We start from the raw sequence: 21,406 nt of genomic DNA on the forward strand, positions 1-21,406 counted from the left end.
AACCCCTTCTGGAAAGAAATGCTGCCTAATATCCAGTCTAAACTGATTTGCAGAAAAAATACAACTCGAATAGAGTTATAAAGCAGGTACGTTCACTCCGGCGCCGGGGTGCAAGGGGATCTCTCCACAAAGCTTTGCACACCCACCGCACGTTTTACCAAAACCTCACAGAGTGTGGATATACACATTAATTGCATTACATAACACAAACATACATATGCGTGAGTAAGGCTGGGTTAGTTCGAAAGGCTGATGTCAACAGTTTATGTTCTCTTTGCACCTGCGCATTGCCTCCTGGTGGTCGTCTTCGGCGGTGTTTGGGAGGAAGGCTCCTAGGCGAGATTCTCACCTTGTTTTTTCCGCGGAGCACGCGCAGATTCTCTTGGCCAATTTCTCGAGTAACAAGAGTGCTTTTCAGCCGCTTTATCTTATCTAAGAGAACCAATAGAACTCCTACCATCCGTATATGGCTATCTTTACTCATTACCAAGACTCCCAACTAGTAGAGCACACCTGTTCCCCAAGGACAAGACCATAATAGTTTGCTGAACGTTATAGTTCTCGGTAGATTTTCACACGGAACTGCTTTGTTTTATGAACACAGTAGTCCTCGGTAGCATTCCACAGAACAGTCTGGGCAAGCTTAGCAATATTCAAAATACTATAAGGAATACTATAACTTGCTATAAGTAAGTAAATAAGTTGCTAAGCAAATAAGTCTCAAAACAAGTAATGGTTTCTCTGTATCAAACCCTTCCCTGGCACAACTTGAGGCCGTTCCCTCTTGCCCTGTCGCTTGTTCCTCGGTTAAAGAGGCTCATCCCCAGCGCTCTGCAGCCTCCTCCCAGGGAGTTGTAGAGGGCGATGAGGCGCATCGCTTGTCTCTCTCGGGTTTTATTTTCCTCCGTAACTTTCTCTCCCTTTTCGTTACAATTTTCCAGAGTTACTATTATTTCGCTGTAATTATTACCCTACTTGTATCGAGTCTCTTCCTCTTCCCGTTCTTCCCCGCTCCTGCCGCGGGGGGGGAGCGAGCGCGCGGCGCTCAGGGGCCGCCTGGGCTTGAGCCCCGACGGGAGCCACAAGCGCTGCCCGGGCCGGGGGATGCGGGAGCGGCCCCGGGCCGGTGCCGCCGCGCTGCCGGGCCCCCCCGCGGCCCGGCCGCCTCATTAGCAGCGGTGTCATTAGCAGCGGGCTGATTTGCATACCCAGGGTGCACCGCGGCCGTGTCCCGGCCCCGCCGGTGGCGGCCGCCGCCGCCGGTCCGAGCTGTTGGGGTGTCGCGGCCCGTGCGGTGGGTCGGAACGGGACGGGACGGGGCGGGGCGGGGCGGGGGCGGCGGCGGCGGGAGCGGGTGGTGTGTCGCCGTGAGTTGTGTGTCGTGGGGCAGGCGGGCGGTGTGTCGCGGGGGGAGCGGCGGTCATACTCCGGTTTCTCTTCATATCGTATAAATCTTTCGCCTTTTACTAAAGATTTCCGTGGAGAGGAACAAGCACGAGTGTCGATGAATTTTTTGAGGCTCCACTCCGGTGGAGCTATCCCTTTCTCTGGTTAAAAGTAGAACAAGCTGTTATTACCAGGATGATCCTCTTTCCGCTGGAGCAGCCTGTTGCTTTCTTCCCCGCCACTGCAGCGACTGTACGGCGTTCCCGTGCTCCGCCCCGGGCCTGGTGGCGGCGGGTCCCTCCCTGCCAGCGGCGCCCCCTCCCTGCCCTGCCCCGCTCCAGGCCGCCATTACGCAGTGAGACTAACTGCGCGCGCGCGCCGCCGCGCGGCACTACCATCTCCCAGCACGCCCCGCGCCGCCTCCCGACAGCAGCAGAGAGGGGCCGCGCCCCGGGGCACGCCGGGAGTTGTAGGCGGCTGTGCGCGCAGAGCATGCTGGGAGGTGCAGTCCCACCCCTCCCGCCGCTGTTTCCCGCTAGGCCCCGCGGCACGCCGGCGCGCGGGGTTTAAATCGGCGGCGGTTGCCCGGGCCGGGATTTCCGTGCCGGCGCGGGAGGTGACGCTGCCGTTGAGCGGCCGCTTGCTTCTCCTCGTGCCCAGGCCATGGACTCCCACCTCTACCGCAACGTCTGCCCCGGCCGTGTCATTAACATACAGCGGAGCAATGGTGAGGGGTGGGGGCGGGCGCGGGGTGTTCGCGGGGATCCCGGCCGCTGCTGCCGCCCCCTCAGCAGCCGCGGGGCCGCAGCTCAAGGCCGGCCTCTTCTAGGTTTGATACACAAGGCGACGGTGAAGACGGTGAGCGTGGAGCGGTCCGCCGTGTGCGTGGAGTGGTCCGAGGGCGGTGCCGTCAAGGGCAAGGAGGTGAGTGACGGCCCCGCCGCGGCTCCTTCCCCCGGTGGTTCTTGTGGGCTCCCGGGCAGCGGCGAGGCGGGTCCGGTCCCCGCGGCGGGGCGGCCTTCGCGCCCTGTCCCCTGAAACGCACCCGGGCGCGTACCGCTGGGAGGCAACGGCTGGTGCCGGCTGCCCACTTCTGTGCTTATTTTAACGTCAGGAGTAATTCAAGCAATGAAGTCGGTGTGTGAAGGTAAGATGTGAGAGTCGCACTGGAGCGGTGCCAAAACAGGGCTCTTAATCTTTCAGAGTGAGCGAGGGCATGTTGGGCCTTTCACGCTGTCGGCTGCTGATTTTGAATGCCCCGAAGTCCCACTTTTCCCAGCTCTGGGGGCTGTCTGTTGGCTTTTTTTAACAATGGCCTTGTAAGGCTTTCTTTAAGACTTTATATGCCACTACTAAGTGCCACGTTAAGAGGGCTCAGTTTAATTTCCTGAATCTCTACACTGGCATAAATACTGTATGAGGTGGGATGGGGGGACCTGGGGGCATTTGGGATCGGTGTGGCTGAAATCTTGACACTTAACAAAATCTCGTTTAGTAGCTGAGCAAAACATACTTGTCCTGCTGGTTTCTCTGGAAACATATATACTCTAGAGTTTGTTTAAAGTCTTAAAGCTGCAATTGGTTGCTTCTTTGAAACCGGATCTTACACTATTTATGTGCATGCTGTAAAAGGTGCGGATTCAGATACGTTAGGAAATTAATAACGATGCTTCAAAATCCAGTAATTTTCTTAAATGTTTGTATATACACTTACATATTGCCCACATGTATGTATTTCTGAGCTAATTCATGTTCCAATTAGATACTTACAGTTTACATATAAAGCCGATTTTATAGATTACTTCTGTGTTAGAATGTGGTATGTCAACATTTTAGAGGTTCACTTAGTTGGTTTTGCTGTTTTTATGGACTCTTATTTTATTTAAAGAATTTAAAAGTTAATTGAGAACTCAAGAACTTTCTGGAGCGGTGCTTGTGTTGTGTTGTTAGGTGAATTTCAGTGCAAGCAGCTGTGATACCAGAGTTTTTGTGTACATGTGCTTTCAACCTCTTCTGGAGGGTTAGGTTTGAAAAACTGAACCGAGAGTGTTGCTGTCTTTTGTGCTCGAGCTGGGGGCTGCCTGCCCCCCCGGTGCTCTCCCTGCCCTGCAGCTGCCTGCACCAGGGCGCTGCGGGATGCAGTGAAGGCAGGACCATGAAGTCACGAGAGGGTCAGGCAGGAGGTGGTAGCTGGCCCTAGGTGAAATCACTTGCAATAGCAAGTGAAAATGAAGGTGAATTGACTTATGGATTAAATGCTGAATCTTCATTTCCCAAAGTCTAAGCAGCTCTTTGAAGTTTATTTCAGTAAGTGCAATCACACAGTAAACACTTAATACTCTCCTAGCACACAAGTCCCAGAGCAGTTGAGATTTACTAAGATTAGCACTAAGAGATTAAAGCACTTGATGCCAAATGTGGTTTGTCCATCTCTTCAGAAGTGCTATACGGCACCTCAGAACTGCGTGGTGTTTGGCAGATGAGGGTAAATGGATTAACTAGCTTATTTCTAGCCTATTTGGACATACAAGACTGCTGTCTTGCCCTTCCAGGCAATTTTAACTTTATATTTGGCAGGCAGTGGGTCAAGTTTTTTTTGTCAGTACTGAAAGTCAAGGTTAAGAAATCAAAAAACCCACAAGTGTAGGAGCAATATTGCACTATGTAAAATCTTGCCTTTGCTCTTGTAGATTGATATTGATGATGTGATAACAATAAATCCTGAGCTATCAAAGGAAGTACCTGCTGCCGATGCAAAAGAGAACCTTCCTTTGCAAGAGAATGTAACTGTACAGGTGAGTGATTTAGTCTCCCCTAAGGTATTAACATGTCAACAGTGTGGGTCTTGTTATAATATCCATATTTAAAGTTTTTAAAGTCTTAAAGTTTGAGGTCTCTAACTTGTCTTTCCTATCTCTTAGTTAGACTTTGGTTAGAAATTCTTCTTTTGTCACTGTTGTCTTGGAGTGCTGTGCTAGGTGTTTGCAGCTTCCTCCATTTACAGCGTTCATTGCTTTTCAGAAACAGAAACGTAGAACAACCCTTTCAAAAATTCCTGCTCCACGGGAAGGTGAGTAAATGTTCTTTTCTCTGCTATATCTTTGTGAAACTGTGGTGGTCTTTCATTGTATCTATAATAATCTACTTTAGTGCATCATAAGGCTGCTCAATCAGGTAATGCTAATAAAGAGCATAGTGTCTTATACCAACGTTTTGGAATCCTGAGTGCAGAAACTTTAACAGAAACTTTGTTAACAGATTGCTGTCCTGTTTCTGTGAGCTCATGTTTGTTGATATGTTGCCCTTTTCTGCAGCACTGCTGTAGTTATTCCTTGATATTGCTTTAAATGTCACTAGACAGTTACTGTTGCAGTGAGTTTTAAACTTTCGTATGGAGCTTTGCAAATGCCACAAACAACAAAAGGTAAATGGCAGTTATTAAGATTAAAAGTGTCAAAAGGAGAGTGGAAAGGGCAAGAAGCAAATAGTGGTGACAAATGGATGCCTCTTCTTCAAACAGTCCCCCTAGACAATAACTAGAGCTTTATCCCTGGAGACATTTCAGACCAGGCAGCCAAAGTGCCAGCTGGTGTGCCATAGCTCAGTGATTGTGTGTCAGTACAATGTTTTGAGCAAAGACAGAAGGGAAGATAGAGATGTCAGGGTGTGGTATTGCTAAGGAATTGTTTTCCCTGAGCTGTCAGGAGTTAGAAAACTTCCATGTTTTCTACTTTTAGCTTATTAGTTGACTCTTTTGGCTTTTTGAATTGCAGGTGGCAGCATTACAGGTCTGTTTGTAATACACTTGTGTGATGCTAGGTTGAATGGTTGCTAATCTAATGATTTACTTAAAGTGCATGGTTAGCCAGAACTTGTCTTTTCCATGCAATTGAGCTGTAAATGAAACAGCTGGGCTTGTCTGGCCTCTGTTGTATGCAGTGCAAGATGGGGAAGCTGGTACCAGAAGACAACAGTACAAATCTCCTTGTATCAGAGTGACAGGAGTATTCCAAGAAGCTTAATGTGTCAGAAGTTGATCTCTACTAGAGCATCCTGATCTTTCTCGAATTCAGTGAAATTGCCCTGAGTTTTGTGAATTGGCAAGCAAAATGATGTGGTAAAGTTGTGACTGTCTCTAGACAGGTCAGTTAATGGAGGTGGATAGCCAGCTGGAAAAATGAAGGTCCAGTCACTGATTGATGGAAAAATGTCCTCACAGAGGTCACAGCTTTCCTGCAGTATAGAATCTAATTGCAAATCTGAAATACCTGTTGCCTTTCCTACTGGCACAGCCTTGTCCCTGAAGACTTGCTCAGAGCACAAAGTCAGAGAGAAGCAAAGTTTTTAGTATTCCTCAAATGTTATTATCTGTTATTATAACTAGTTAAACCCCATGAGTGTCAGTGAGTATCTGTCCTGTTGCAAACTCTGCACTGCACCAATTAGGAAGCTAAAACTGGCTTCGGGCTTTAGTTCTTGGACTAAACAAATTAAAGATCAGGAGGTGTTACATCTCATTCAGAGAAGTGAGAAGCAGAAGCAATGTTTCCAGAATTAATTAATAAGCAGATATTGCCTTAGTTCTCTGAATCAATAAGAATTTTGGAGGATGCTGAATATCCTCACATATGAGAATGACTTGAATCAAACCCATTTAGGTGCAGCAAATTCTCCAGCTGGTATACCTGTCCAGGAGCACTAATATTTACTGAAAAAGTGCTGCTGAGTTTGTGATGAGATCAGCTCTGGACATGTGTGACAAAAGCAAATGGAATAAAATGCCATTTCTCAGTACAATGAAACTGATGCTTTTTGTTTCTAAAGTTGCAGCAGTGACAGCTAATGTCTCTGCACCTGAGCAGAAGATTCCAGGTAAAGAGTTAAGAGATGGGAGCACTGAATTTTGTGGGTATGGTTCTAAGGAATTTGATCCAGAATCTTAATTGACCCTTGGTCTGAAACAGATCTGGGGTCCTTTGAAATCATAGTGATTTATTTCTGGATAAATTCTTGATTGCTGAAGGTGAAGGTAGTTCTAGCTTGCATATCACACTTCTGTTTTTCTCATATCAGATTTGCTTTCCTTACAAATCTATTGAGGTGTATGTTCCAATCCCTTCCCTAGGAAGCTTTGTGATGGACTTGATCTCAGTGAAAGAAATATCTTGGCACATGACAATGGAGGCTGCCCATTGCAGCAAAGATTTGCTGCTGTGATTATATAGTCTTTTAGCTGAATGTAACATTTTCAAGCTCCCACTCCACTGTGCACCATGCATGCTGTGCGTAGGTGCCATGATGGTGGGTGTGATGCTGCCCATGACCCGTTGCCAAATTGCAGTGCTACTGTCACCATCAAACAGTTAATTCACGCAGCCCTGCAAGTGTGAAGCTTCAGAGGATTTCCCAGTTCCCTCCTTGTAACTTCCTCCTTCCTTGATATTAAGGTTCTAGAACTGCCAAACTAGTGAATCCTTAGTGGTATCTGAAAGAAATTCACTGGAACTGCAAATCTGGAATGAACTGTTTGCTTTTCTGTAGTGGTGTATTTCATGATCCCTTTTCACCCACCTGCCTTGTTTTTTCCTGTACTTTGCTAATGCATCAGAGATCTGAAAAAGGTTCTTTAACCATACCTTGTACCCCACTGTTCTGTACTTTGAGCACTTGATTACTTGCAAATGTCTGAGTGTTTGAGGCATGATGCTGACCTTGAATTTCTGTTTCCAAAGCTGTTCGGGGCCGCTCCAGGATGTCTGTTATCACAGAATCACAGTGCCCCCTCCAGGAAAATGAGATGGGGGTGGATCCCTGCACTTCCACACAAACCAGAAACAATTTATCAGTTCCTGGTGAGTGGAGAAAGAACCCACTATGAATTCTCACTATGAAGCAAGATGCTTTGTATGCATTAGGTAAACTGCAAATCCCAGGGGGATGAGCAGCTTCTGTTCCTTCATATCTAAATCGAGAGACCTAGAGGTCTGCACTGTGTAAATATCTGGGTCTTGTAGCTGAAGGGGTTTTCAAAGGACTTTGGAAACAGTGTTGTTGAAAAATGATGTGCTTTATTAGGCAGAGGGCTGCCCTTGTACATGTGAGTGGCCGTGGTATCTGCTTAATGGCATAAAGTGGTATTCACAGGGCTAGAGTGGGAAGAAGAGTGTGTTAACGCTGCTGACAACACGCTCTGTAACTACACTGGTAGTAGATTTACCTATACCAGTTGAGTAAAGCAAGAACTTGAGCCTACTTTAATTATAAAATTGGAGTTATTTGTCTTTACCAGACCCACCCAATGAATAGTTGGGGGCAGCATGCCATGTGTGTTAAGCTCTGAAAAGACATTGAAATAAGAGGGTCAATATTAAATTCTTGTTTAGTTGGTGTGGCCTCGATTTGTAGCTATGAATAAAAGTTGGTGACTGGCAAAGGATTAAAAAAATTATTTGCATGCTTACCACAGGTTTTAGATAGTTTTCTCTTCTGATCCAGAATCAGAGTTGAGGAATGCCTGTAGTCTATGAAGCTTTACAAATTACAAAATTATTCTTGAACTTTGGTGTCTAATTACTGGGTTTGGTCTGGCTTCTTTCTGCAGCTGGCCGAACAAGGACTCGCAGGCTGAGCTGTGCTACAGAAGCCTCACTGACAAATGGAAATGGAAATACAGAGGATCATTTGCCTGCTGCTAGAACAAACTCTTCAGTGAGCCCAGGTACCAGGGAGCAGTGGGTGAGAACTGACTCACCAGTCAGCAATGCATCACTACCTGTTTGCTGCTTTGTGTGCTCCGAGACTAAAGCTCTGAAAAGGTGGCTTTGGCAGTAAGACTGAATATTTTGATTATTTATCACAAATGTGTAATTCTGTTATAGCATATTGCCTCGGAAATGCTGCTTTTACTTTAGAGTGGTAGTATGACTTCCTAGACAGTTTCTGTGCTAGGTAGATGTGGTTTGGGAAGGAAATGCTGCAAAATTAATGGCCATCCTTCTGAAAGTAATTGTTTCCTGTACAAGTTAGTCTGGAAAAGTTGAAATATTTGTATTGTGCTTAAAACCTAGTATGAAAATTTAGTACAATTAAATGTTTTTATTTTATCTAGTTCGGAGAAAATCTAACATTGTGAAAGAGATGGAGAAAATGAAAAACAGGAGAGAAGAAAAGAGAGCTCAAATTAGTGAAATCAGAACAAAACGTGCACAGGTGGAGTACTCTATAATACACCAGTAAGGGGAAATTCTATTGGAGACTCTATCACAATAGTTGAAACTAAAAAACTAAAACATATTTTGGACAGGCTTTGTTCTTAAGGCTGTACATAAGAATGGATTGATTCAGAAAGTTCTGAATCTTGTGAAAGATTTCTAGTTGTGGACAGCTGATTGTTTAGTATGTGCTGGGGCTTTTTTGCTGTAACATGTTAATTACCTTCACATCTATGGTCTTTGCATGCAGGAATATGACAGCAGCTGTCCGAACTGGGAGTTTGCACAGATGATCAAGGAATTCAGAGCAACTTTAGACTGCCAGCCAATATCTATAACTGATCCAGTAAGTAAATTCTGAAGCTACTAACTGCAGCCTGTAGGCAGAGTTCTTTTTGTACTGAAGATTTTGGTGTATGAGCAGTTTAGTTCATCACTGCACCTTGGAAATCCTCTGAGCATACTGTGATCTTGAGGGACTTCATGGTATATGTGAGGTCACTTACCTCCCCTATTTATGGCTAAGCTGCCTTGCATTACTTCACACATGCCACTAGTGAAGAGCTTGCACTTTAATAATTATCATGCAATGATTTGTGTGGTAACATCAGTATTTTTCAGAGCTTGTAAATGGCAGAGCCTACTACATAGTAGCTTAGCTTGTTGTAGGTATAATTTAAAACAAACTGTTGCCCTATAACAGAAAGCGTCATTGTATGTAAGTCATATTAAGTCATTTTTAAACTAGGTCAGAAAGCAGAGGAACAAAAATAGAGGTCATAAACTAGAAAAACAAGGCTTGGTCAATATCTTCAACAATTATGGAAGTAGTGTTGTTTAATACCCAAGAACAAAGAATCCCTGTCTAGCAAAAGCCTTGTTATGGTCAATGAAAAATGATGGCACTTAAGTTCAAACAAGAAAGTGGGTGTGGACTAGCTTAGAACACAAGCTGGTTTGTGTGCCTGCATCCTGTGGGGCTGAGCACCAGCTGTTTGTGTATCACTGCAGGACAGGAGAGTTTGTCATCTTTGCCTCACCCAGTAGAATATGCGCTTTCCCAGCCTCAACTGATGTGTATCTGTGCTGCACAAATAGCTAAACTTACTGCATCAGTAAAGAACTCCAGGCCAAAAAATACCTCTGGGATAAATCAAAATAATTGCCTGTTTTTGACCGTACTTGCAGTATTGATATCACAGATTTTGCTGGAAAGCTGGTCGAGGGCTAAAGCTTCTAATTCTGATACAGAATATTTGGGGCACTTGCTATAGCACAGCAGCATTTCTGTCTGGTATGTTGGAGCATACTATGTAACGGTCAGTTGTTTGTAGTGTTTCTTTTACACTGAATGGACTTTTAAGACTTACATCCCAGCATGTGAGTGGGTCTGATCGGTAGCAAAGGCAACTCTGATCAGCATATAGAAAAGATGTGAGGGAGCATCAGATCTTTCTCTCTAACACTAAGTAGGTGTGGGTGTAATTGGGAAATAATTATTACTTGTTTTAATTTTCTGTTAGATAGAAGAACATAGGATTTGTGTCTGTGTGAGGAAGCGCCCTCTCAATAAACAAGGTAAGCGTAGTGACAGAGCAGCTCTGTCTTGGAGCAGTTTGACATTGCTTCTTGTTAAAACCGAGGGTCTTTTCTGTCAACAGAACGTCTGAAAAAGGAATGTGATGTGATTACTGTTCCAAGCAAGTGTGTCCTGTTGGTGCACGAGCCAAAGCAGAAAGTGGACCTAACAAAATACCTTGAAACCCAAGCATTTAGATTTGACTTTTCATTTGATGAATCATCATCTAATGAGATGGTTTACAGGTAATGTTTTCTTCTCATTGGGAACAACTTTTGAGATAAAAGCATGGAGCTATGGCTAGATGGCATCCTAGCTTAAAGAAACTGCTGGCAGAAATAAATATTAAAACCCTTTCTGGAGGAAACCAAAGGACTGAAATGTCTAAAGCTTATTTTTGGCATGGCCTTGCTGTTTTCATAAGGATTTGCTTTTATTTGCCTTTTTTTAGGAAAACTGATGAAGTGGAGTGAAATTCTTGCCTTAATTGTCTTTTACCTTCTGAAAATCCAGGTTCACTGCTAGACCTCTTGTAGAGACCATCTTTGAGGGTGGGAAGGCAACGTGCTTTGCATATGGCCAGACAGGCAGTGGCAAGACACATGTAAGTTTGTTTTTTTCCAAGGTCTTAAATTTTCTAGCTTTATCTAATGTATTTTAAAGCTCCTTGATGTTGATAATGAGTAGGATTGTATAAGGAGTTTGGATCTTGCTTTTATTGTCTTACAGCTAATGCTTTGTCAGTTGTTAATCCTCTTTTTCTATAGTTCCATGTATTGGTGGGTTTCTTTTGAGGCTGTGAGGAAAATCGTGCTAAAATCCCCCAATAGCTGACTCTAATATGTCAGGATACCCTGTCTTAGTGTTAGTCATGGCTATTCCTTGCCTCAGATGGCTGTCACTGCCTAACTCCAGTCTGCAAAGTGGGGCTATCAGCCTACATCTGAGACAAAGGCTATTGTCTGTACCATGCTTTGAGCTTGGAGGCATTCCAGGACTTTAATGATTATATAAGAATAAGCCTCTTGTTGCACATAAACGTTAAAGTGAACTGGTATTGTTTGTGAAGTGGGCAAATTAGTGGGTTCCCTTTCTAACCACTCCTTCCAGTCTACCAGCTGCAGTGTCCAGCCACCTGAAGATTGTGTATTTTGCCTCAAAGTGACCTGCTCTAAGCTTTCAACTGTTTTTTTAACTTTCTTCTAGAAACTATAGGGAAGAAAAGTGGGAACCTCTCTTCCCTCATAGTGTTATAGTGGAGCCTAATCTGCTGTCTTGTACTGCAAGAAGCCTTTACCCCAAACTACAGTGATCTGGACTAGGCTACCATGCCAATTTGAGTAATCAGAAGGTTGTTGTCATTCCAGTGTTAGAGGCAACTTTTAGGCTAGGATCTCCTATCATTAGTGCTATGTAGTGAGCTATAAATCTCTTCCAGTAATCCAGAAGAACACTTGGAATTTCACAGAACTTTGGACATAGGCTGCTTTCATTACACTGGGATGGGCAGACAAACCTACTCATCTGAGCATTGTTACAAGAACACAACTGTGAGGCACAAAAATCATTGGCAATGAAGTTACTTTCCCTTTGTGTTCCTAGGGTGTAGAACTAGTGCAAGGACAATAGCTGTACCCTGAGACTGGAGTGCTGCATATTGAACTCTTGTAGATCGGGAATGTGTCATGGGATTGAATTGTGTTATAAATAATCGACTCCGTTTCATGTAAAATGGGTAGAGCAAGTCACCAGGATAGCACCAAATGAAAATTTTTTGGGGATTAAGGGTACCTTGCTTGGAGTTAAAAGGTATTTTCTGTTCTAGAAGTTGGATGCATTTTGATATCACATGTGAGCTTTTGCAAGTAGCAGTGAAAATGTTACTCAACTTGCATCCTAAAAAATGAGGCTTTGTTTCTTCTAACCAAAAGCTATCTGGTTGCACTGTCAAGGCCATGCATTTCCCCTTGAAGGAACAACTGCTTTGATTTTTGCCCTACAGAGCCTTATGGGCATTCAGCTGCTGCTTTGCGTAGCCTAGATCTTTCTGAACTGATAGAGAAGCAGCAAACTGATTTTATCCTGAATTGCACTATTCTAATCATCTTGCTGACATCAGAGCATATATATGGTAACTTCCTAGTATGTTCTTGGGACTAAAATCAGGTAGCCTGACTTGTTTGTACCACGCTTTACCTTTGGCCTTTTCTCTTCACAGACTATGGGTGGAGACTTCTCTGGGAGAACACAGAATGCCTCAAAGGGCATATATGCTTTTGCATGTAAGTTGATTCTTCTTTAGATACAAAAATCCAATTAGTGCTTGTTTTTCTTAACTACATAAGATCTGGTTTTGTATGGTTATTTAAAAAGTTCCCAGTAAAAGATATATAAAGTATTTGTGTTTTCAGTAATTGGTGGTGCTTTTTGCAGGAGGTATGATTTTTTTTTTTAGTTTCACAAAGTATTTTCCATCCAGCCTGTAAGCTTCTAGGTCCACACATCACTTGCCAGAAGATATTTGTTTTTGAGCCAAAGAGATGACATATTTTCTAGTTTGGCATTTGCTGGGCTGAATAATTTAATTTTGATTCTTCTGCTTTGCTTTTGTCTCAGACTAAGGATGGTGTTTGGAAATACCTGACTTGAATGCTACCCATTTCTTATATAAAGCTTGCTATACAGAAAGCATGGGAATGTATGTGTTATGTTGCTTCCTGTAAGCATTAGATGCAAAAAATCTAGCATGTACAAAATCATTTCAGATGCTTAGAAGCCCCTCCTTGATATAATGCCTAGAAAGCACCATGAACCCTGAGCTCCTTGACCTTCCCTTTAGAAAGGCAGATTGTGAAACTTGTCAGTGTAGCAAGGCAGTTGAAAGAAAAACAACTGTTTGCTGGTCTCTGAGAATTAGTTATGACTCACCCTGAAGGAAAGTCAGCTTCACTTTTCAGCTTCACTTCAAAAGTCTGAAGCCTAACTGCATAAAGCTGTACTGCATCCAGTCAAAGGGTCAGCCAAACAGCAGCAATGCAGATGCTTAGGGATGCATGTTTTCTAGACTTTCCACAAGAAGTGCTTGAAACACAAATACATGATTTTTTTTTTTTTAGGCCTGTCCAAAACAATATCAGATCCCAGTGTTCTCCCTGCTCAGTAAGGATTGATGTCTGTGGGTGACATTAGCAGTAGAAACTTCCATATCCCCCTGTGTTTTTAGTCCCTGGATGAGGATGCTGCTGGAACTGTTCTCCAGATGGTAGCACAGCACTAACTGTTTCACTAGCATTTGTTTAGGATGATTGTCATTTAGCTGCTAGACGCTGCCTTATGGCTGCACAATATTTCAAAGTAGATCAAGTAGCAACTAGAACATGGTTTAAACTACTTAAACTTCTGCCTTTTCTCATAGCACAAGATGTTTTCCTCCTCCTAAACCAGCCCAGGTACAGGAATCAAGACCTGGAAGTCTATGTGACTTTCTTTGAAATATACAATGGAAAGGTAAGATTTGTTTTTTTTCTTTTAAATCTTGACCTGACTTCTTTTGAATGTTTTGTAAGTAGCTGAGTGAAACTTTCTAGTTTCTATAGTTCTGTATAGTCTATTTTTTGGAATTGAATTGGAAGGCTATGCTAAATGTGTTGATTCTACATGGCTTTTTAAAAAGATAGTGCAAAATACAAGGAGACTTTGTTCAGATTTGTCTCAATCTTGTTGCCTGAATATAGGTGTTTGACCTCTTGAATAAGAAGACAAAGCTTCGAGTCCTGGAGGATGGCAAGCAGCAGGTGCAGGTTGTTGGTCTCCAAGAGAGACAAGTCAGCTGTGCTGAGGATGTCATCAGAATGATTGAGATGGGCAGTGCCTGCAGGTTCGGTGCCTTAAAACCAAGTTCTGTTGTATTTCACTATCTAGAAAAAATATATAATGCATGTAGCTGGTGGTTTTAGACTTAAACAGAAGCTTGTTGTCCCTGATAATAGGCAGTCACCAAGCAGCACCTCTGCATGTGTACAAGATGATGGTTACAGAATAAAGGACTAGCAGGGATTGGTTTACCCTGCCTTCCATAGAGAAAGTCAGAGTTCATGGTTTAAATGTCCTCATGTAACTCCAAGAAGAGAGAAATTCTTCACGTGAAGAGATGGCTGCCCTGGTGCCACAGCTAAACAGAGCAGTCTAGCTGCTTTCTAGAAGTATAAGCTAGTTTACAGGAGCACAAGTAGTTCCCCATGGGCTTGTAAGATCAAGGAAGAGCAGCTGGCATCAACCTATAGTTGCAAAAATGCCTTGACTTAAGTGCAGGCCAGATGAGCTATTCCACTGGCAATAAAAATGCTGCATATCACTTGGATCTTGTCTGAAGAATCCTGGAAAGCAGGTGCTAAGGGAGAGATGTAGTCAGGGCTCATCACCCTGGCAGGAAGGCTGTGGTCAGGGCAAATCTACTGTACTGGTGCCTTTAATCAGGAGCTAAAATCTGTATTAGCAAGTCTTATCTGTCTCAGTTAAGTTGCAACTGCTATGGAAACAACCCTAGGAAAATGAGAACTCCCTGGCTTCTGGATTACACTGCATGCACAGATATGCACATCCCAAAAGCTCATTCAGCACTTTGCTGTGCATGCTTTTTGTCTGACCATTCAGCCAAGAACTATTTAACATTTCAGATTCCTGCCTCACTTTTAGGACAACCTCCCTCCCTTTCCCCCAGCAGTAGGGATGCAAGTGGGACAGTGAACCTGCCATCCTTCTCAGGAAATAAAGGATAGTGAAGGTCAGAGGGAGGTTTATGGTAACTTCTAAAACTCCAGTCTGTGTCTTGCAGTGATGGGGCAGGTGCAGTTGCACAGCAGAGGTAAAGTGCTGAGCTAGCTTGGCTGGAGAAGGGGATTTACTGTGGCTGTAATGTGCCAGCACAGCTAATGCTCTTTAGTGGGGAGCTTGGCTGAGCCTACTGTGTAATGGCAGATGCATTAGGAGAATGACATGTGGCCTGCTCTGAGGCAGGGAGATGCAGTGCTGAAGCCATGTCTTCCAGCTCCAAATGCATGTAAGGTGTTATCAGTCAGAAAGGCATTCCAGTGTAGGCTGTCTGAGTTGAGCCAGGCAGATTAAATAGCCTTAAATCTCTACAACTGGGGTGCAGGTTCATGTTTCTCACAGCAGTCTTTCTGTAGTCTTATCAGAGGTAATTCCATAATTCATGCAAGCTTGAGGTATTAACATGTGGGATAAAACTGGGGAGGTTAAACAACTGAATGGATGCAGATCTTGCCTAGTGCTGTTGGGACCTGTTGTGTCTTCTGTGATGCAGTTCTAATGCTTGTTTTCATCTTTGCTGTAGGACCTCTGGGCAGACTTTTGCAAATGCTAGCTCTTCACGGTCACATGCCTGCTTCCAAATCATACTACGCCGAAGAGGTAAACTGTCTGGCAAATTTTCCTTGGTGGATCTGGCAGGAAATGAGAGGGGTGCAGACACATCTAGTGCTGACCGGCAGACACGGATGGAAGGTGCAGAAATCAATAAGAGCTTGCTGGCTTTAAAGGTGAGCTACAGCTCCAGGAGCAAATAGTGCTAATCAACACATGAATTCTGTTCAACTCTGGGCTTATCTGTTCTGTTTCTTTTGAGTGCAAGGGAAAGGAACAGCCAAAAAGATCCTAGTTTAGTATGTTAACCCTGAAAATGGTGTCTACTTCCATTTAGAATATTTCTAGGAAAGCAGTGCAGTCTTGTCAGGCCATTTTAAGCTTCATTCAGGTTGTCTTTTTTTACATATGATGGATATAATAGCTACCCTGTGAGAGTCAAATACCTGGAGTATATTTAAAAGGCTATGAAGTACTTAGAGCAACAGAGATGACCATTCTCCAGCCTGCTGGGTTTACTAGCAATTGGTGGTTGATAGCTTGCAGAGCTGTTTGAGAAGAGATACAGATCTTGCATTCACAAGACTTATCTTTTTTTAGGAATGTATCCGAGCTTTAGGGCAGAACAAATCTCATACCCCTTTCCGGGAGAGCAAGCTGACCCAGGTGCTAAGAGACTCTTTCATAGGAACAAACTCAAGGACCTGTATGGTGAGTATGCACATAGCACAAACACACTGCTTATGGGTTCTGCAGTGTGACCAAATAGTTGCATGTGCTTCTAGAGTGAGAGGACTTCTAGAGTGAAGTCAGAAAGCTTCAGTTCTGTACAAAAAAGTCAGTTTCCTCCTCCACTTGCCCATGGTGACTGAGTTCAAAAGCTGGCAAGTTTTGCCCAGCCCCAGTAGAAGCAGGGCTGCAGAAGTCACCTTCATAGAGTGAACCTACAGTAGAGCCTGGTGTGCTCTCAAAGGGCTTTGCTTCCTGCAGAGGGTGTGGCCCACTGGTTGTACACAAAGCCAGCAAAAAGCTGGATACAGGGCCACTGACATGTCCCACAGTGAAGAAGAATGGACTTGGCAGATGTTTCAGTTCTGACTGTTCCTCTAACATGTCCCAGCTGCCTGGTTAGATCTGCAGGACCATTGACACAAACAAAGTCAGATGTGGGAGTCACCGAGGTATTTTGTTCTGTTTGCAGATAGCAATGATTTCTCCAGGCATGAGTTCGTGTGAATACACCTTAAACACACTGAGATACGCTGACAGGTAATGGCCTTTCTGACCTGGGGATTCTACTTTTGTTGCAGAAGGTGTTCTGGCTACTTTTATTCTGACATTTTAGAATATTAAGTTCTCTTGTTATTGCAATTTGGAGGTTGGTTGTTAGGAGCAAATTATCTTAGAGCTGTCTTATGAAACTAACCTGGGTGTTTGTGAGACGTAACTGGGATTGTATAAAACCATGACTAATGTCTCCTTTCCTCAGAGGAGTTATGTTTCATGCTAGACTTTGGACTGCCCTGTTTTTTGCAGGGAGTTTACCCTGTCCTGAATGGCTACTTCCATGCTCTTTACTTTTTGTAGTACTTTGGGTCCCATCTGGAAGGGTGTGCTGGGAATGTGTCCCTCGCACAGCCCTACAGGTGGCATAAAACACTTGGTGTTCTTGATGGATTTTGATATGAGATAATAGGGTATGGTGTCTTGGAGACTTTGGGCAAAATCTGAAGGACCCAGAGAACTCAAATGTCTTGAAGCAGATGGTGGGAGTATGTTTTGAGTTGCCCCATGGCTGACCTTGGATACCTGCAGAGCAAGGTAGATTTGCAGGGACTGAGCCCCAGGTTTCCCTGGGGGTCTTGCTGATCCCTGGAACCCCTGTAACAGAGCAGTGAGTGTCTCCCAGTCTTTATTTCACATGCCTCTACACCTCTCTGGTGAGGTGACAAGTAAAAAGACTGTGACTTTGTCATATGTTAACAAGATGACACTTGCACACTTCAGGATTGGTGGCTTTCCTTCATTTAGTTCACAAAAGACTGCTTGGTTCCTTCCTGGAAACTGTTCAACTCTCTGAAAGGATGTCTAATTCTTGTCATAAGCATTCAGGAACATTGAATCTTGACAGATTCCCAGATTTGGTTCTGGATTGAAGATAGATTTTTTTTTTCTTCTGGTGGATGGTCATTCCTGCTCACCTGGAAGTATGGGACAAAATGCAACATCTGATTTAGCATGACTAGACTAAGAGTCTAGCCTTGAGTTGGGTTCTTAGCCAATGCACAAGGCAAGTTCAAGCTGTAAGGGGTGTATTGGGCTGAAACTCACAGTCTGAGGAAAGGAAAAGGGAAAAGGAAAGCTGATGCTAGTAACTGGAATGAAATGCCCAGCTGATATGACATCTACCTCTAGTACCATGTCATCAGCCATGGCTTTCATCCTTATAGACCTATTCTGGCACAGTGGGTCTTTGAGGAGAATCAACCTTATTCCTTTTGTTTCCATAGTAAGTTCTCTTAGTTGGTCATGGCAGACCCAGCTGACATGTGGAAGACAGCTTCTGTGAAAGGCGTGGCTGGCAATTAGCATTGTGTACTTGGACATTTTTCTCCAGGAGAGGTCCTAGATTGGGCATGGAGGCAAACATCCCTCAGCTTTTCTTCCCACAGCCCTCTGGGGTTTCTGCCCATGTGAGCTTGTTCTGGAGTGGTAATGTGCCACACTTTGTGCAGCCAAATGTTTTTGCTGAGCACTGATTGACTGCAGTAGCTGTTTTGTGATGTTGTAGCCCAGAAACTGCTGCAAGAAGAGTGTGTGACAAATCTTCTTGTTGCAGAGTGAAAGAGCTCAGCCCTCATAATGGAGGTGGTGAAGCACAAAATCAGATGGAGACTGAGAATGAGGAAACAGAGACCAGCGGAGAAGGCTCGGGTCACAGTGTATGTGTGTGGAGTGGGCTAAACAGATCTCAAAGCTGGGAACAACTTGCTGTTCTTACTTGGGCTGTTTCTTGCAGCTCTCCAAGGATGAGGAAGAAGACATCTCTCCCCACATGCTCAACTTGCATAAGGCTACGACTCAGATTAATGAATTGGAGGAGAAGATTGTAGAACAGCTTAGAGAACTGAGACAGGTATGTGGAAGAGGCAAGCCCAGCCCAGGCTGCCTTCTACATGTTGATAGCTTGTTGCCTTATCGAAGCCGAGTGCTGCTGGGTAGGCTGTGGGCTGTACTGCAAGATGCTGTCAGTGGTGTTATTTTTTCCTCATTGACAAGTTTTTTCTGCAGTTTCCTGCCCAACTGGTTAAACTGGAGCATTTCAGTGCTTGTGGCCAGCTGGTCCCCCTTCCCCTCCAACTAACAACCTCTACTTGCTGCTAATGAGCACTGACTGGTACTGCTCTGCAGAAGCTCAGCTCTGTTGATTGCTGTACCAGACTTGAAAAAAACAATTGAATTTCTAGAAAGTCAATTTCTCATTGCTGTTATCCTTGTAAATATAGAGAATGACGACTAAACTTGACTACCTCTTGGGGATCACAGAGAAACCAGACTATGATCTTGAGACCTTTGTGAGCAGAGCGAAGCACTTCATAGAGGAGAGCTCAGGAAACTTCCTCAGTGTCAGAGGTATGTTAGTGCCTGTCTCTGACTAGCACTGTCACAAATGTTTTTTTTTCAATGACCTGAAAGTGACACCAGCATACCTGTGGGGGTTTGAGCACCCAGTCCTCCTCTGCATAGCTTATGGTTTGGATCACTTTGTTAGGTGATCATAAGGACAGAGCCGAAATGTCCTACTGTCTGCACTTTCTAAAGTAAAATTTTGGCTAGTAACTTCCACTGGCTTTGTGCTGCCATATAAAACTGCATTCCCTTGAGCAGAATGCAATATCCACCAAGAGCAGACGAGCTGAAGTCTCTTTGGCTAGTCAGTTATATAGTTTACCTTTTGTCTTGCCCAAAAAGCAGACTGAGAAATATGTTCTAGGCATTCATAGGGGTATGCCCACTGTTTCCACTCCTGTTTTCAGATATCAAGCCTTAACACTCATCCACTTACAAGTGTCTGCCAGACATATACTGAGATGCTGTGTCTGCCAGCACCTGTGTTTACATGACTTTGCCTTAGTATAGGGCATTATGTGATGTGCAACAAAATCCCTCCAACTGTTCAGTTCTGACCCACTTTGGAGACTTCCCAGCTCTGTGCAGGAGGATGTCAGCTGCCTGTTCCCTGAGAGCTGTCTGACTTTGGACTGTGCTGGTTGAAGTGGTAGAGAGGCAGCCAGGCAGATGTACCAGTTCGGTTGACACATGGTAACAGAGTGCCAAGTGCATAGTCTGCCTGGCTAGGATGGGGGAAGCTACAATGGTAACTGCTACTTTTCTGCCACTGTTGCAATAACTTTGCCACTTCAGCTGTTACAGCTGCCACAGTCTTTCCCTCAAAAACAGGGGTGTGAGGGTTTTTCTTTTAATGAGGCTGAAAATTGTGGCATCCAAATGAAGTGTTAACCTGAACTAGTGAATTTTCTTCAACAGACCTGGCTGTCCTCGCATTTCAAATGCAGCCCAAGAGTAGTATCCCTCCATTCACCATGGAGCAGTGGTGACAAGATAAGAAGAGTAAATGCCCAGCTACCCTCTTTGCCTTACAGGTCAGGGAAAGCTGGCCCTCTGGGATGGTTGGGTTAGTGGCATCTAGTTTAAACTGCAGGCTTGAAACTGTTGAAGAGTAGAAATGAACAAGTACAGCTGAAGAGCTTTGTGGGACCAGGAAAGATTTGATGTTGGCTGAGCAGTCCTTGCCCAGCTCACTTTCTTCTGTGGCCTTTGCTGAGCTGCTATGGGGAAGAGCTGGGCTGAGTTCAGCTTCCAGGTCAGTCACCCAGTCACTGTGTCTTTTACAGAAACGTTGGACGCCCTGGGGGCAGCCATGCAACTGGAGGAGCAGGCCAGCAAGCAGATGAGATGGCATAGGCCTTAGGAAATACAGCAAAACCTGGTTGACAAGCAGTCTTCTGTGTCTTGCATGTTTTTCAGTGGTTTGTGTAACTCCTGTTTAAAATGTGGTAGTGTGGGTTATGCGTGCCTGAGGGCAGTGAATGTGGCAGCCTCTCTCTTCATGGCCAGAGTACTCAGTAGAGAGTGCTAGAAACACCCTCTGCAAGGCTTGGGGAGGGGGCCTGAAAGTGCTAGATGTGTCACTTTGCTAGTGACAGTGGTCTCTTAAAATAGAAATAGATACACATGTATAATTTTCTAGTGTACATAAAACCTTTCCAGATGTGCTTAAAACTTTGCAATGCTGTTGCAAGTTTGGCTTTTCTAGAAAGAATGTGGACTATATGTAATTGTAAAAAATCAGTATTTTAAGAAGTTTGATAAATAAATGTTCCTGGATTTAATTCTGTCTTACAAAATATATTTCTTTCTTATTTTGGTAAAATCTGAAGACTGACTGGTGTTGTAGAGGTAGGCTGATTTCTTGGATAAAGTTTTTAAGTCTTTACACTTGTAATGGTTACATAAAATCACTCAAAATAAATTCTCTTAATTTTGAGATTCTGCTGGGTAGAACTTGTCTAGCAAAGGGAAAGCTGGTTTAGAGGGTACCTATCCCACACATGAGCAAAGCTCAGCCTGTAGTGAGTGTCTCACTCTTATGCCATCAGATATGTAGGAGGGGCCATGTGAGACCTCCTTGTACTACTGGAGTTTACTTAGGCTTTGACGGTAGCCCCAGGATGTTACTTTACATTTTTTCCCATATTTCCCCTGGTTAACGTGCCACATAAAATACACATATTCAGTAGCTCACCAAAATCTGTATTTGAGGGCA

At 44.1% G+C, this 21,406-nt stretch overlaps 1 protein-coding gene and 1 non-coding gene across 3 annotated transcripts; both read left to right on the forward strand.

Moving 5' to 3' along the window:
• Positions 1–1,422: 1,422 nt before the first annotated feature.
• LOC141961555 (U5 spliceosomal RNA) lies at positions 1,423–1,537 on the forward strand. The gene has a single exon (XR_012633787.1). It is a non-coding gene; the product is annotated as a U5 spliceosomal RNA (small nuclear RNA).
• Positions 1,538–2,049: 512 nt separating this feature from the next.
• On the forward strand, positions 2,050–20,957 carry KIF2C (kinesin family member 2C). 2 transcript variants are annotated; one of them, XM_074908152.1, is made up of 22 exons: positions 2,050–2,113; positions 2,216–2,310; positions 4,077–4,181; positions 4,408–4,456; positions 6,211–6,258; positions 7,119–7,238; positions 7,988–8,104; positions 8,495–8,595; positions 8,848–8,943; positions 10,121–10,175; positions 10,259–10,421; positions 10,690–10,780; positions 12,395–12,458; positions 13,592–13,683; positions 13,911–14,053; positions 15,530–15,734; positions 16,159–16,269; positions 16,760–16,827; positions 18,398–18,500; positions 18,578–18,694; positions 19,065–19,191; positions 20,475–20,957. In XM_074908152.1, exons 1-22 carry the CDS (start codon positions 2,050–2,052, stop codon positions 20,549–20,551), a joined length of 2,211 nt encoding a protein of 736 aa, XP_074764253.1. In that variant the 3' UTR covers positions 20,552–20,957. The 2 variants fall into 2 exon arrangements, with proteins under 2 accessions (XP_074764253.1, XP_074764254.1); XM_074908153.1 differs by lacking the exons at positions 2,050–2,113; positions 2,216–2,310; positions 4,077–4,181; ... (1 more) ...; positions 6,211–6,258; positions 7,988–8,104 and having other exon boundaries at positions 7,124–7,238.
• Positions 20,958–21,406: the final 449 nt, after the last annotated feature.

The sequence above is a fragment of the Athene noctua genome, chromosome 5 (genome assembly GCF_965140245.1).
Source record: "Athene noctua chromosome 5, bAthNoc1.hap1.1, whole genome shotgun sequence".
Taxonomy (NCBI): domain Eukaryota; kingdom Metazoa; phylum Chordata; class Aves; order Strigiformes; family Strigidae; genus Athene; species Athene noctua.

Coding starts and splice junctions, on each gene's coding strand:
- KIF2C (XM_074908152.1), top strand. CDS start 2,050: ATGGACTCCCACCTCTACCGCAACGTCTGCCCCGGCCGTGTCATTAAC. Junction 8,596..8,847: donor TCAGAACAAAACGTGCACAG/GTGGAGTACTCT, acceptor CTTTGCATGCAG/GAATATGACAGCAGCTGTCC. Junction 16,828..18,397: donor ACACTGAGATACGCTGACAG/GTAATGGCCTTT, acceptor TTCTTGTTGCAG/AGTGAAAGAGCTCAGCCCTC.